The 15,254-nt window shown below is 38.5% G+C and overlaps 1 protein-coding gene across 1 annotated transcript in view; it reads right to left on the bottom strand.

Moving 5' to 3' along the window:
- Window positions 1-5,973: 5,973 nt before the first annotated feature.
- Window positions 5,974-15,254, bottom strand: part of ltbp1 (latent transforming growth factor beta binding protein 1) — a 137,781-nt gene continuing 128,500 nt past the window's right edge. The window contains exons 25-29 of the mRNA XM_053333628.1: window positions 14,180-14,320; window positions 12,481-12,657; window positions 12,172-12,336; window positions 6,715-6,864; window positions 5,974-6,620 (exon numbers count right to left, since the gene is read on the bottom strand). Coding sequence (XP_053189603.1) covers window positions 6,448-6,620; window positions 6,715-6,864; window positions 12,172-12,336; window positions 12,481-12,657; window positions 14,180-14,320 — 806 coding nt within the window. The 3' untranslated portion in view covers window positions 5,974-6,447. The remainder of the gene's footprint in view (window positions 6,621-6,714; window positions 6,865-12,171; window positions 12,337-12,480; window positions 12,658-14,179; window positions 14,321-15,254) is intronic.

The following is a 15,254-nucleotide window of genomic DNA, read 5'->3' as shown; positions in this document are numbered from 1 at the left end:
TTGCCATCACGACGGTCAGGACAGCCGGCCTGGTGGCATAGGCCCTTAGCCTAGGGTTAGCTCCTCCGTGTTTCCCCCTGTTCTGAGACGTTTACTATTCCTAATAAATGTGCCTCCAGGTGAGGGCTTCTCAGCATAGTAGACCGAGTTCTACCAGCTGATTTAGCTCCATCGGTTGGTGGTATGTTTGTCTTTGTCAGGAGAGGCTGCAGCCAGCATCGGTCACACTGCCATGCAATGTTACTCATAACTCTTAATTCCTTTCAATTTAGCTCTAAGATTATAACAAAACTTTTGAGAAATTTCAATAATTCTGTACATTTTGATGCAGAAATTTCACACACTGGAAGATACAATATGGTCCGAAATTCAAGATGTTTTACTTTATCAGGGTCAAGAAGGGATAAACAAAACTTTAAAAACCGGTTGATTTTCATTTCCTGTGTCTAAAAACAAAAAGATAAAATCATTGGAAGACAGAAACAAAAAAGCGCCCGTTTTTTCATATTGTGCGAGCGGAAGTTGCCGTTTTCAAAGTAAGAGCGCGTAGGAGGACGGTGCTGTGTATGAGAGGAAGAATTTTGGCGCTGCTGTGAAAGTTGATTATTGTATTGTGCTGCTAGAGGTGAAATTCTTGGATCAGTGCAAGACGGACGAAAGCGAAAGCATTTGCCAAGAATGTTTTCATTAATCAAGAACAAAAGTTTTGATAAACAGTAACATTGTCAGGTTGGACACACAGTATCTGACAAGGTTGTGGTCCAAGTCTAATTCCTCTTGATCCACCAATTGCAGAAGGGCTGTCTTCAGGGGATAGTTGACACAATTATTGACCTCAGGCCAGATTCGTTCAACTGTATGATTCTGAAATCAGAAACACAGATTTGTCATTTATTCTGGTGGTTGATTTGGGAGACATGGTCATGCAGAATTGCCACTCAGCAGTCATAACCTAGAACCAGAGTTAAAAACAAAAAACAAAACTGTTCTTGGCCGAGCTTATTGTTTATTGTTATATGTTCGATGGCGTTTTTACCCATAAAGGTGGAAAGCATAGTAATTGTAAAGAAAATGTATGTAATGTATGCAAGTAGAGAGTGCTGCTGAAGAAAACACAATAAAAAATATAATATAAATGGGCATACATAGTGTGTTGCTAAAACAGTCATACAAAATGCCTTCATGTCTTCATGGTAAGACTGATGCAAAGTCTTGAGCACTGATCCAATTCGTGTCTCTGCAGCATGCACTCCTTTCATGGCGAGATATCCCTTCATCATCTTTCTTCTGTATGTAGGTCCCGTCTAGAAAATAACGAACATGACTTCCACATTCCAAAGTCAAACCAGTTAATATGTTAATCATGAAATCAGACAATGCAAAGTGTGCATGTAGGTGTTTGTATTATGGGATTTGTCTGTGTTGTGAGTTTTGTGTTAACCAATACAAATACATGTTTTGTTACTTAATATTATTTATAATCATGATTAGGCATGGGCCGGTTACTGGTTTGAAAAAGTCACGGTTTCAAAACCACTAAAATTTTCTGTCATACCGTTCCTGCGGTATGAGCGGGTTTTTAAAAAATGTGACGTCTCGTCAGACAGAAAGTGGAGGTCGCTCAGGTCGTGTGCAGCTGCAGCATAAAGTAGTCCTCCTCCCGCGCACCTCCTGCTGTTACAAGCATGATGGCTGAAGGAGGCGAGCCCCCCCCCCTCGTCTTAAAGGACCAAGTCAGCTGTATTTATACTTCGGGTACCGTAAAAAGACAGACGGCCACGGCTTGTAGGAAGAAGGTGACGGACAGTAGCAGCGCGAGGAGGAAATACATCCAATAGTGAGCAAGTCTCCAAAAACTGTTGAGATTCAGTTTTAAGCTCCTGCCTGCATTTATTTATTTATCTTAGAGATGTTTTTACTTTTTTCAGTTATTTATGTTGTGATCTTGAGCCACAGGTTAAGTGATTGCATTTATTTGCATTTTGTGTTGGGTTTTTCACAAAAAAGAATTCATTTATGTCGTGACTTGAGTTGCAGGTTTAGCTTCAGTTAAAGGACTGCACTTTTTTTTTAAAGAAAGAATTCAGTTATTTTTTTATTATTTTTTATTTTAAATACATATTTACTAATGTTCCATCATGTTCTATATAGCGTATGTTTAAAAATAAAAAAATCTTTTTTTTGTTTTTAAATACAGACATTTCAAAATATCACATTTTATAGCTGTAATCATAAAACCGTGAAATCGTGATATTTTTACCTAAGGTTATCATACCGTCAGAATCTCATGCTGGCCCATGCCTAATCGTGATAAGTGGGCATAAAAAATGCCAGTTGAAGTTGCTCTATCCATACCTCGTTTATGGCTTTTGACACCTAACTCCAAATGTCACATCAAACCTAAGCCATTTTCAGCGCAAATCTCCCCACATTTCTTGCAGATAAACCTCTTCCACCCTCACCTTGGTGTGATATGCATGCAGAGATTTCTGCAGATGACAAGCCTTGTTTCACCATGTCAAAAATCACGTCAGAGTAAGGTTCCAAAGACATTTTAGCCTGGGCTAGGGAAACCCATACAGTCTATGGGGAAACCACACGTAGAAGTCATATATTTTGGCGCTCTTGCCAGAAACACAGCACTGTCCTCATATGCGCTCTTACTTTGAAAAAGGCAACTTCCGGTTGCTCCATATGAAAAAACAGTTGCTCTTTTGTTTCTGTCTTCCAATGATTTTATCTTTTGTTTTTAGAAATAGGAAATGGAAATCACCCGGTTTTTAAAGTTTTGTTTATCCCTTCTTGACCCTGATAAAGAAGAATATCTTGAATTTCAATTTTAATTTTTGAGTTTTAAAATGAAAATCAAATAACCATACATTTTTTGTTTTTTAATATCTTTTTCTGAATGAAAAATTCAATGACAGCAGTCTGGAAATCAAGTGAGACATTTTGCAATTCAACATTCAACAGTAAAAAGTGACAGGCCAGCCAATGTAAATATCACAATTTGTGGTTTATTACCAAGGGGTTTAATGTACATTGTAATATGAATTCATAGAAAAAAGCTATTTAATTCATGTACAAATTACAAATACAACAGCTGTTTCCTCCACTCTTTTTGTTTAAATGTACACAAGTTTCTTCTCTCCCATCGCTGTCCCATAGCAGCTTTGCAACCTGGCAAGACTTTGCAGTGAAACGCAAGATAAGAGAAGTATGAAAAAATAAAAACAAATGTTCATATCAGTCTCGACACATAAGACACGGGGAGGAAGAAAGGGAAGGAATACCAGGTAACAAAAAAAAAGTCTTTTAGCTCTTTGTATGAAACATAAAACTCATAGTTAGGTTTTTTTAGTACATCAAAAATGCGCGTACTGCATTATTTGGTGGCGCTGTAATGTAGAAACAAGCTTTTGTTGACAGACAGAGGGATGGCGATGGAGGAAGAGAGGGAGCAGACAGCTGGCCTCTTCACAGAATTAAATATCCACAATCAGTTTGACCGGGTAGAAAATACAACTGGATCACCCAGCACAAGTCCATAGGGTTTGTCAATACGTTACATGAATAAAATGGCCTCTGAAAAAAAGAAAAAATGCACATAAACTCCTTTTTAAAAACAATAAGAAAACAACTTTTTTTTAAAAAAGCAACAGACAAAACATACATTTTATACAATTCTGTTTCTATTCCCCACATAGGCACCACATAGTAGATTAAGTTGAATCTTCATCTCAAGTAAATTACTGTTTGTTTCATTTAGTGTGTATCTTATACAGTGCAGAATATATGGGCTTGGATTAAGTAAGAGTGTGTGTGTGTGTGTGTGTGTGTTGTATTTCTATACTTTTAAGGATAAAATGTCCTTTCAGGGATCCAAAAGGTTAGAAAGCTTTATTTGAAGACAGACTGGTTGACCAACACATCTTTGAGGTTGTAATTTAATATTTAGTAGCAAGATAAGGTCTAAACTCAGCATTTACCAGCCCCTTCATGTAACAGTTATCTTCAATGCATAGGCTACAGTATACCGTGATTAAACATAATGTTGAGTTAAGTATAAAAAAACAAGAGAGTACATTATATGTGTAGGGACGTGATTGGCAGTGAAGTAAAGATAGAGGCAGTAAATTTCATCAAGATTCCATAAATTAGTGGTTCCCAAATGTTTCAGCTACACTAGTGCTGGGGTAATGTTGGTCGGTCAGGCCACTACTTAGGAAATAGCTCAGCAATCGGATGGAAATTTGGTACATACAGTAATGCTCCCATCACTCGATCCTCTGATACTCTAGCACCATCATCAGGTCAAAGTTAAGATGTGTCTAATACTTTGGTTATGACCTAAATACCTGCTGACTCAGCTTTATATTGTGTTTAGCACTCATTAGCAAATGTTAGCCCGCTAGCATGCTGATAATAGCAGTTAGCTCAAGCACTGCTACAGTATGTTGAAGTTCAGCTTCATAGAGCTGCTAGCATGGCTGTAGGCTCTTCCTGAATCCATACTACATATACTGCTAGCATGCTAATTATCTGCTAGTAGCATGTTAGCAAACTGATATTAGCAGTTAGCTCAAGCACCGCTACTCTTCCTGAATCCATACTGCATACACCGTCACTGTATACCATCATAGCAGTTAGTGTATACAGAAACATCAACCAAAAAAAATTTCTAACTTTAAAAAGAAAAGGTAAAATGTAGCTTTTTTTTAGTTTAGTTTTTTCAAGCTCTTTTACCACCACACACCATTTATTCCTCCTCTATATTTAATATACTGACTCTTTAAATTTGCACAATATTAGCATGTAGTATGGATTTGGGACACAGCTCAGTCTGGTCTATCATGTCCTCCTTCAAAAGCCAACAGAATGTCAGTCATAGACCTTTTTCACAGGAGACATTTTGATTTGTCATAGCAGGTAAAGCACAGCTAGAACTATTAACATTAATGATGTCTCTGTTCCAGCAAGTCATGATATTATTAGTTATATTCATGTCAGTCAGGTCTGAATGTGAAAAAGGTCTAATCAGCTTTCAATTTCACTGACATAGTAGGAAGCCTTTCTTCATGAGGTTTAGCAAATCATGCTTTAACACTTCATCAGTGGAAGAGGAGGAAGAGGAGGCAGTGGCAGTGACACAGAACTGAACTAACAAATACTTATGGTCTGTCAAGATAAAAGGTATAGTTCAACATTCTGGAAACATTGGCTTATTCACTTTCTAATTAAGACTTGGATGAGAAGATGGTTAGCGGTCTTGTCTATGCATTAAATATAGAGCTAAGAGGAGTTACATGCTATAATTGATGCACCCGGTGGTTGTCCTGCAATGAAATTAAAGGGATATTCCAGTGATTTATTGTTATATTTGCATAAGTTAGGAGATTTGAAAGAGAGAGATTATTTTTAAGTGGTTGAAGCAGCAGCAGCAGAGGATGGCGTTGTCCTGACCGGTGTCCTTTTAAAGACACTGTATCCTACATTTCCCATAATGCAAATGAATAGCACCATTAACAGATACTCCCTGCCTGCCTACATCCCTCCATGTCTTTCATACGCCACACCTTCATTTTATGGCTCGTGCTTTCTGTTTACAAGTTTGAGTCCAAGTTGAGATAACCTTGATGATGTCATCATAATGCTGATGACTTCACCCGAGTCATCCACAGAGGGTATAGTACAACTGTGGAGTAGCCTTTAAAACACAGTGATGTAGATCTTTTTTTCTCAGTCTTGGAAAAAATGAGAACAATGTTGAACTATTCCTTTAACAAGCTAAACAAACACGTTACAGTATATTGTGTAATTAAGATTTGACTTGTTCTTTACTAAATAGGCCTTAACATTGGGAGTAATTTATACTTCTTTTTTTAAAAGAAATAGTTTATTGTAAACTATCCACATTGGACAAACACTAAAGAGAACAATATATCAAATATAATACAACAGAAGTACTTTAAGAACAATCCATAGGGATGTAGCAGAGAAGGGGAATGCAGGAAGTGAGTCACACTGATGGAGGGTAGAGCTGGATCAATGTTTAGGGATTAAGATTAGAATCAGGATTAGATTACTTTCAAGGCAAATGTTTTAGGTTTTTGGAAGTTTCACTTAGATTTGGGGCAAAGATTAAAATCAGATTGAAGGCTTTCCAGATTTTTGGACATTTAAAGGTACACTCCCTCATTTGACCACACTGACCCGAATTCCAAATGTACTTCCTGGTCACTGCAGATGTTCAGCTGTGAAGTGTTTTTTGGAATTTGGGAGTGATGTTGGATGCTGTAACCAACCCAGGGGGAGAAGGTGTTGAGGGTTTGGCCAATGAATGGATTTAGCCAGTGAACGTCCTCACAAGTATAGTAATACAAGCTTGTGCGTGTGTTGTTTTTTTTTCTTTAGTGTCTCTTGTCGCCCCCTAGTGTCCGTCCATGCTCACTGTGTGTGTGTTGATGTTTGGTGCGTCGCTGCCTCCACACAGTAGTTTGGTTTGTCGGAGGCAGTGAAGCCCGGCAGACACACACACTGGTAGGAGCCCACTGTGTTGATGCACTTTGCATTTTTACACAGCGACATGCGATTGTTGAGTTCCAAACACTCGTTCACATCTGAGGGTGAAAAGGAGAGATTTAATATTAACAAAGTTCTGATTTTGTTTGTGTTACTTGTGCTTTGAGTGTATGTGTGACCACTCTGTCTTACCAATGCAGGCCATGCGGGACAGGTCCAGGGTGTATCCATCAAAGCAGTCGCAGGTGTAACCCTCCTGAACCCGCACACAGCGACCATTCTCACAGCCATTCAGTATCCCACACTCCTCTGCTCGCAGACCCTCAAAGGCCTTGTATGGATCTACAGCACAACAGGACAACAAGGTGAGTTATTATTGATTAGCACGTCACAAATCTGAGACATTAGTGTTTAACCCTTAAACAGGCACCAGGAGATACCAGTGTTTCCCATTAATAGACTTGTGCGGATTCTATTATTAAATTACTGAGTGAAGTTGTGACAATTGTCCACTGTCTCTGCTGCACGGAGGGTTCAGCTCCGCCCCGCTGAGACAGAGGAGAGGAGCAGCTAACGTTAGCCTCTGCTATAGTTTGCTGTCACTTCTCATTACGTTGCTCTCAGAGAGTCTGTTCACAGCAGGAATACCGTACTACTACTTTATTCCTCCTCCCTGTTCTGTATAAAAGGTCAGGACACTGAATGGAGGACAGAGTAGCTCCGTCAGTAAGCGGCTACAGGATGCTGTTGTGTTAACTGCGGTCGAGCAAGTTAGAGAATGAATGAAGAAAAGGAGCGGTGGCTGTGAATCAGATGCGTGCAGCATTATGCTGGTTTGATTCCTCTCTTTTTTCTTTTACCTTAATATGAGAAACGTATCCTGGTGGAGATACAACTCATAAAATCCAAAATTAACAAAATATTTTTTGTGTTGTAATGTTTACTTAGGTGCAAATGAGATAACTAGTTACATCAAAGTAAATAAAAATAATTTTCAGGTCATTTTCCACTCCTGCCTGTTAGAGCAGGGTTATCAAACATATGGCCTGTGGACCAGGACGGGTCGCTGGATAACTTTGCAAAGTATGAAGTTATACTTTGAGGAGCTGGCTTTGTGTAAAATGCTGCTTCAGCGGTTTTCCCACCATGAGCATGTCATATTTAAACCATTCATATAATGAACATGGTGCAAATTAATCTGTCAAAGTCTGAGACATAATATTGTTGAAATTGCACTTATTTCTCTTAAGACGCCCAACCTGTTCATCTGTTTTGTAAATACATAGTTTATTATAGTAAAGTTATATTACATATTATTCTTTATAGGTTATTGTGCAGTGGTTTTACATTTCACTTCCCACTTGAGATCAAATTGGTTTGCATTTGGTAAAAATGAGTGAGTAAATTAAACGTGTTTTAGAGGTTACAAATGGTGTATCCTTTTCAATTCACAGAACTGTCACTAACCTGTATGGTTTTGGTCTGAGGCTAAAGACAAGGTAAGCCAGATTTATTTATATGTGCTTTACATACAAATAAAATATCAGATGATTTAACAGTAAGAATTGGAAGCATAAAAACATACAATAAAAAACCCACAAAAAACTAAGAAAATAAAATGCTAAGTATGTAGTGTTGCTTTCGTCAACGAAAATTATGACGAAATATCTTCGTCAACGAACCTTTATCACGTGACCAAAACGAGACGAGACGAAACGAAAATGCTGGTCACGTGACGATAACAATAATAAAATGTGTAATCCCATTTTGTTGACGAACGAAAATATTTTGTTTTTTTTGTTTTATGTGTTATTAAAATGCAAGATATTTTTTCTGACTGATTTATTGCCCAATATCGCCGTGTATCTCGCTTCTTCCCCCCGCCCTCCCCCCGCGTCTTTGTTGTCACTTTGTAACCGCTCCACAGAGGGCACATGGCTAATTAATATGCACCATATATGGTTGTGTCCAGGTGTTCCGGGGGCGCAGTATGAGGTGTGTTTGGCACCTGGCTAAGTAAGCTCGTGAGAAGGGGTAAATTCACTAATAGATGAACCCTTTGGCTTTGTTTAGCTAATATATTGAAGCCACTGGGGTCTTCTATTATCAGATTTACCTCTCCCTCTAGGTTAACTAACCCAAGTTTGTCACTTGACCACTTTTATGGAATACCTCTCTGGACTATTGTTTTTGTTGTTGTTTGTGACAACAAGTCTTAAAATAACACCTCCAGGAGGTTACAGTTCCATCTCTCTACCACTAGGTACTTATACTATATTGACGGGGTTAGATAGAATAACATTACTGAAAAGAGATTAATACAGTTTTCTTTGACTAAAATAGACTAAAATAGTCAGGGACAATTCTGACTAAAACTAGACTAAAATAGTCAGGGACAATTCTGACTAAAACTAGACTAAAATAGTCAGGGACAATTCTGACTAAAACTAGACTAAAATAGTCAGGGACAATTCTGACTAAAACTAGACTAAAATAGTCAGGGACAATTCTGACTAAAACTAAAATGCTCAGACTTTTCGTCGACTAAAACTTGACTAGACTAAAAGGAGTATGAACATGACTAAAACTAATAAAAACTAAAACGACCGCTTGACACAAAGACTAGACTAAAACTAAAAGTAAAATAGGCCGCCAAAAACAACACTATAAGTATGTTAAAGTGTAGAAGTTGTGATGCTGAACTGTAGGACATCTCAGATAAAGGTGTAACTTCAGACAAGTAGAGTTCAGTCCACCTTTGTAAGCTGCGTGTGGCACAGTTAGAGGTTTTGTTGATGGCAGACGGTGGAAAGAGTGGAAGGCCAGTGGAAAATGTCTAACAACATGTAGGGAGGGGGATCAGGAAAAAAAAAACAGGGTTCATGTAAAATCTGGCTCCAGTCCTGGAAAAAGTAGAAGTGATCATAGCACTGGCTTTAGTTACAACTTTCTAATGTGATCCTCAATGACTAATGCTTTTACCATATAGAAATCCCAGCATGCCCCAAAAACATGCATTCAAATTTTAGCTACACTGATGGAATAGATGCTTTACATAACATGTTGTTAGTTCTATTGTCACAAGGTGGCAGCAAAGCGCTGTGAAATGTCTGTCAGTCATTACAGAGTACACAACCTGCATATTTATGGTGTAATAGCCAATAATGAAAAGCTCTGCAGTAGAGTTTGTAGCACTTAGAAATGTGTAGATGTCCACTATAATACACAGTTTATTTGGTACTCTGAGCTAAAACTAATAGAGTGTAATAGAAACAGCCCTGCAGTAACAATCTAGATTACTCAGCTAAACAATTACACACCCATTTCTAATCTATCTTGCCTTGGTAAACATTTAGAGAACACTGTTTTTAATCAACTTCTCGTCCATCTAAGCAACAACAGAATTTTAGAAAATCTCCAATCAGGCACAGAGACAGCCCCACTGAAAGTTGTAAATGGCCTGAGAATGATTGTGGATTCACACAACGTGGCTGTCCTCCTTCTATTAGACCAGTGGTGTCCAAACCGTTCCATAAAGGTTCATGAGGCTGCACGTTTTCATTCCAACCAATCAGGAGCACACCAGGCTTGACTCATTTAATCAACTGATCTCAGTCTGCAGACAGTTGATTGGTTGAATGGGGTGCTCTTGATTGGTTGGAACAAAAACCTGCAGACACATAACCCTTATGGAATAGTTTGGACATGTCTGTATTTGACCCTAGTGCAGCATTCAGTACAATCAGCTATAACATTTGAATGAACATGCTGGAGAAATGTGTGTGTCCCTTACTGTGTTTTAGGCTAACTGACTGACTGACCACATATCCACGTCTGGAACTTAACAACAGTGAAAAGAGCTGCTTGATTTGTTTGGTGCTCCACTGTAAGTCACCACTGAGACATTTCTCATTCAGCAGCCTTGAGGAGAAAGAGTGAGGCAGACTCAGTAAAACACGTGATGCTACTGTTACTGTAGCTGCACTAGCTCTCCTCTAACTTATATATTACTAAGTTCATGACTATAAAATATAGCTCAGCGAATACCTTACCTATATAACATACACTCACTGGTCTCTCTATTAGGGACACCTGTGCACTCTAATTCAATCCAATCCAACAGCTCTGTTTTAAATTCCACATATCAAGTTTATACAGTTTCAGTTTTTGTTGACAAGAAGGTGATAATTCTACTTTGTGTTTATTGAGTGATGGTGGTGTATTAGGGTGCATTATATTGAATGGTGTTCCTAATATTTTGTCCACCCCATTAACATACATGAGGGCAAAATATTGGCAACACCAATCAAAATAATTCATCCCAGTACACCACCACTATCACTTAGTATCACCTCAAAAAACAACATCAAGTAGAATTATCACCTTTTTGACAAGGTTAACAAAACTGAAACTGTATAAAACTGATGTGTTGGATTGGAGTGAATCAGATTGCACAGATGTACATGAAGAAGTGGCTGGTGACTGTAGTTCAGAGAACATAACTACTATATAATATAGTTCAGAAAATTAAAGTGAAGGAGAGTAACAAAGCATCTCTGCTAGATCAGCTGATGTGAGGAGCCACAGAGGCCAGTAAAGCACAATAAACATGTTCATACATTGATACTTGTGTAGGAGTTGAAGTTTTCCATCAGGTTTGTTCTCCTGCATGTTAAATACTTCACAAACAACCTACAAGTGGAAAAATGCTTCACAGGCCAAAACAGCTGCGCCGAATGCTGAGCTCGCTTTTTTTTTTTTTTTTTTTTTTTTAAACATGTAAGAAATAATCCACAATTTGGTCAAAATTACTTCCAGTGGGCATATTATGTTTTAACTTTAACTTGGAAAATTGCAACAAGCAGGTCTTATGTCATCCTGCTTCACCAAGTCTGCATCCAACACAAAGAAAGTGGGTCCAAATGGCAACAATAGTAACCAAATATGTCAGACTTACACTGGATTGTATTGTATTCATAGTGTTATTCATTCAGCTCCTAAACCACTGAACACTGTACACTCCATTCAGCAGTGATATCAGCCAGTCACACACACTTCCAACAATTGTTTCTACCTTTCTCTCTGTTCTATTCTACATTGTTAAGTTGGCTATCTGCTGATGAACACCTGAGAGCGCTGACTCGGTTAAATACACACACACACACGCACACACACACACACACACACACACACTATTCTTGACCTGGGCTGCAATACTTTGAAGGCCTGATCCCAAGCTTGACAAAGACTTTACATTATTCACTGTTTTCTTTGTCTTCAATTAAATATTCCTGTTTCAGCAGCGTTATGATTTAATATGAAATAGATATAAATGTAAGTGTCACAATAAAGTAAGTGACATCATCATGTCTTTATATGGACTTATCATATGATACATGGACATGACCTTTGACCTCTATATTGCCATCCTTCGGCAGCTAAAAGCAGCTAAGAGGCTATTCATGTCACATTGACTAAGCTAGTAGAGTCCTCCATTCCTCACTGTGTACAATCATTATTATGCTATTATATCAGTGCTATAAAATAATATTCAAATGACAATAATATCGTGATTATTTCTGAGGCGATATATATCGTCCAATAAAAATTCTAGTGACAGATCTATAAAGGAAATATAGAAATACTCACGCTCCTCATTCTCGTAGTAAGGAAGGACACCCTGCTGCTCAGGTGATGGTGAGTAGTCTGGGCTCACTTCGTATTCATGGATGGGGCCGGCAACGAGGGCGTCCTGACCGTATGCACGCCGTCCACCAGCTCCCATTGGTAGGTTACACATGGAGGCGTAATCCTCTGAGAGACAGAAGACACATTCATCACTGAATGAGAAATGTCTTTAATAATGACAGCTGATCAGTCATTGATTCTACTCAAGTGTCAGCTGTTTGTGTTTACTGATACACAGGGGGCGTGTGTTTGTGTGTGTATAGTGTGTACCTGTGTTTCTGGGTGGACACAGTGCACAGTCCATGCCCCACCCCTCCCCATACAGACAGCAGCACTCTGTGTATGTGGTCTTCCTGTCTTCACCCAGAGGCTGAGTGCAGGTCAGAGATTCTGTCACCGTCTGCCAGCAGATACCCTGGTAGTCTACCATCTCCGCCTCGTGTTGCTCTGCGCACACACACACACACACACACACACACACACAGACACAGACACGTTTCGTGCAATTCATTGATAACATATACATAACAAACCCAAACTCATACCAAAGCCAGGAGCATCTATTGAACCAGGCTTTTTTTTTAAGTATATTTTTTTGGGCTTTTTTGCCTTTAATGTACAGGTTAGTAGAGATAGACAAGAGACAGGAGGCAGAGAGAGGGGGGAATGACATGCAGGATAGGACCGCTCGGTGCAGGATTCAAACCGGGGTCGCCTGCAGTGAGGACTGTAGCCTCTACACATGGGGGGGGTGCTCTAACCACTGAGCTATGCTCATCCCCTGAACCAGGCTTTTAAGATTGCAGCTTAATTAACTTTTTTTCCTCAATACTCCTGAATTAAATACTTTAGTCTGTAAATGATGACCCCAAAACATAAAAAGCATAAGAATGAACAATCAAGGAGGCAATGACTTCCTATGAAACAGGAAAGGTGGAGGCTGAAGCTATTTTTATAAAACACATCAGAAAGTAACATTTGACTGTATTCTCTGTATTCTAATAATCACATTAAATCAGTCAACTAATATTTAAACCAGCTTTTGACTTTACATTGATGTATGGAACTATAACTGAACAACACAATATGTACATTGAAGCTTGATTTAAGAAATGTTATACAATATTAATATAGTATGACATTTTTGTATTAATTCTATAGTATGTATTCATTAGATTTCTTTTTCATTACCACTATTGTCCACTTTGCTGTTTAATACTGTACATTTCTCCACTGTGGGACTAATAAAGGATTATCCGATGTTATTATATTATATCTGGTTTGCAGCATCATTTATTTATTTATTTTTTTAATCAAAAGGTCAAAAGAATTGAAACAGTAAACATACAGTGCTCCAGCTCTCAGTTCTTTCTTCTGAAGATACCGATACCAAGATTATGGAGCAAAACAAATTCCACTATTGATATATCGGCCAATAACGTTATATGTACAGAATATATACATCAACACGCATTTTTTTGTAATGATCCATCAAATGTGCTTATCAAACACAAACGTGTAATGGAGGAATGATATTTTACAGTTTAACAATCAAATGTGTTGTATAAAATGATGTTGTTGCATTTTATAGATTATTATTATTTTTTTAATTCATGTTTAATATATGTTTTCCTGTTCTGTGTGAGTCGGGCTCTAATAATGTGTTAACAGAATAATATGTTTACAGACAGGAAGTTATAGTCAGTTATAGTAGATGAGTGTAGCTCTGCTCCATATAATGATTTAAATACATAGTTTTAGATACAGTCTGTTAGTCTACATTTAGGAAGAATGCTACAAATGGTTTGTAACCAAGTATGTACTCTGCAATATTTCATAAAAAAATGTCAAATTGGAAATGACTAAACAAAAACTGACAGTACAAATAATGTGGGGAAGAAATTCCTGCTGGCCTCTCATTAAAGTGTCTGTTACAGACAAATGAATGAAGGAAACAAGCTTTTCTTACCAGGGGCCTCAGGAAGGAACACACAGCGGTTAGTGTTGGGATCCAGCAGCATGGGGTGTGTACAGAAACAAACGTACGAGCCATCTGTGTTCATACACTCTCCATCCACACACACCGACTCATCCAGACACTCATTGATATCTAACAGGAGACAAAACAAACATTTCATGGAAAAACAGTCAGAGCATCTTCTTCATGTCAGCTGCTCTTCCTCAGCTCACATTACTGTAGAGACACACACACACACACACACACACACACACACACACACACACACACACACACACACACACACACACACACACACACACACACACACACACATGGTGTTAAGTATTTTGATCAAACACCTGTTCAACTCAACTCCAAACATGAACAGTGTTTCCACTTTGAGAGTTTATATTGGTTCAGTTTATGTCTGCTGAGTCATCATAACTAATGTTCTACAACTGGATGATCATGAACAGTTGATGATCACATTTCTATTTCCTGCATTGGCTTCAAATTTGAGCGTGAAAGTTCATTCTTGACCTAGAAATAATAATTTAATAAAATCATTTAATGTTCACTAACAAGCTGTTTGTGGAGGGGGTGAAGCTTCCTCTCTTTGCCTGCAACTCTATAACAACATAGTTTAAATTTGAAGCCAAAATAGATGCATAGGAAATATATGTTATATAAAGAATGAAGAACATGAATGTAGCTTTGAGTGCTCAGACGTCACCTCACTACTTTTTAATCTATTATTTCTATTCTCTCTCTCTCTCTCTCTCTCTCTCTCTCTCTCTCTCACTCTCTCTCTTTCTCTTCTCTTCTCTTCTCTTTCTCTCTGTCTCTCTCTTCTCTCTCTCTCTCTCTCTCTCTCTCTCTCTCTCTCCCCCTCCCTCTCTCTCTCTCTCTCTCTCTCTCTCTCTCTCTCTCCCTCCCTCCCTCCCGCCCTCCCTCTCCCTCCCCCCCTCTCTCTCTCTCTCTCTCTCTCTCTCTCTCTCTCTCTCTCTCTCTCCCTCTCTCTCTCCCTCTCTCCCTCTTTCTCTCTCTCTCTCTCTCTCTCTCTCTCTTTTGAATGATTGTGAAG

This window comes from Scomber japonicus, chromosome 14 (genome assembly GCF_027409825.1).
Source record: "Scomber japonicus isolate fScoJap1 chromosome 14, fScoJap1.pri, whole genome shotgun sequence".
In the NCBI taxonomy this organism is placed as follows: Eukaryota; Metazoa; Chordata; class Actinopteri; order Scombriformes; family Scombridae; genus Scomber; species Scomber japonicus.
This window is presented reverse-complemented; position numbering and strand designations above follow the sequence as displayed.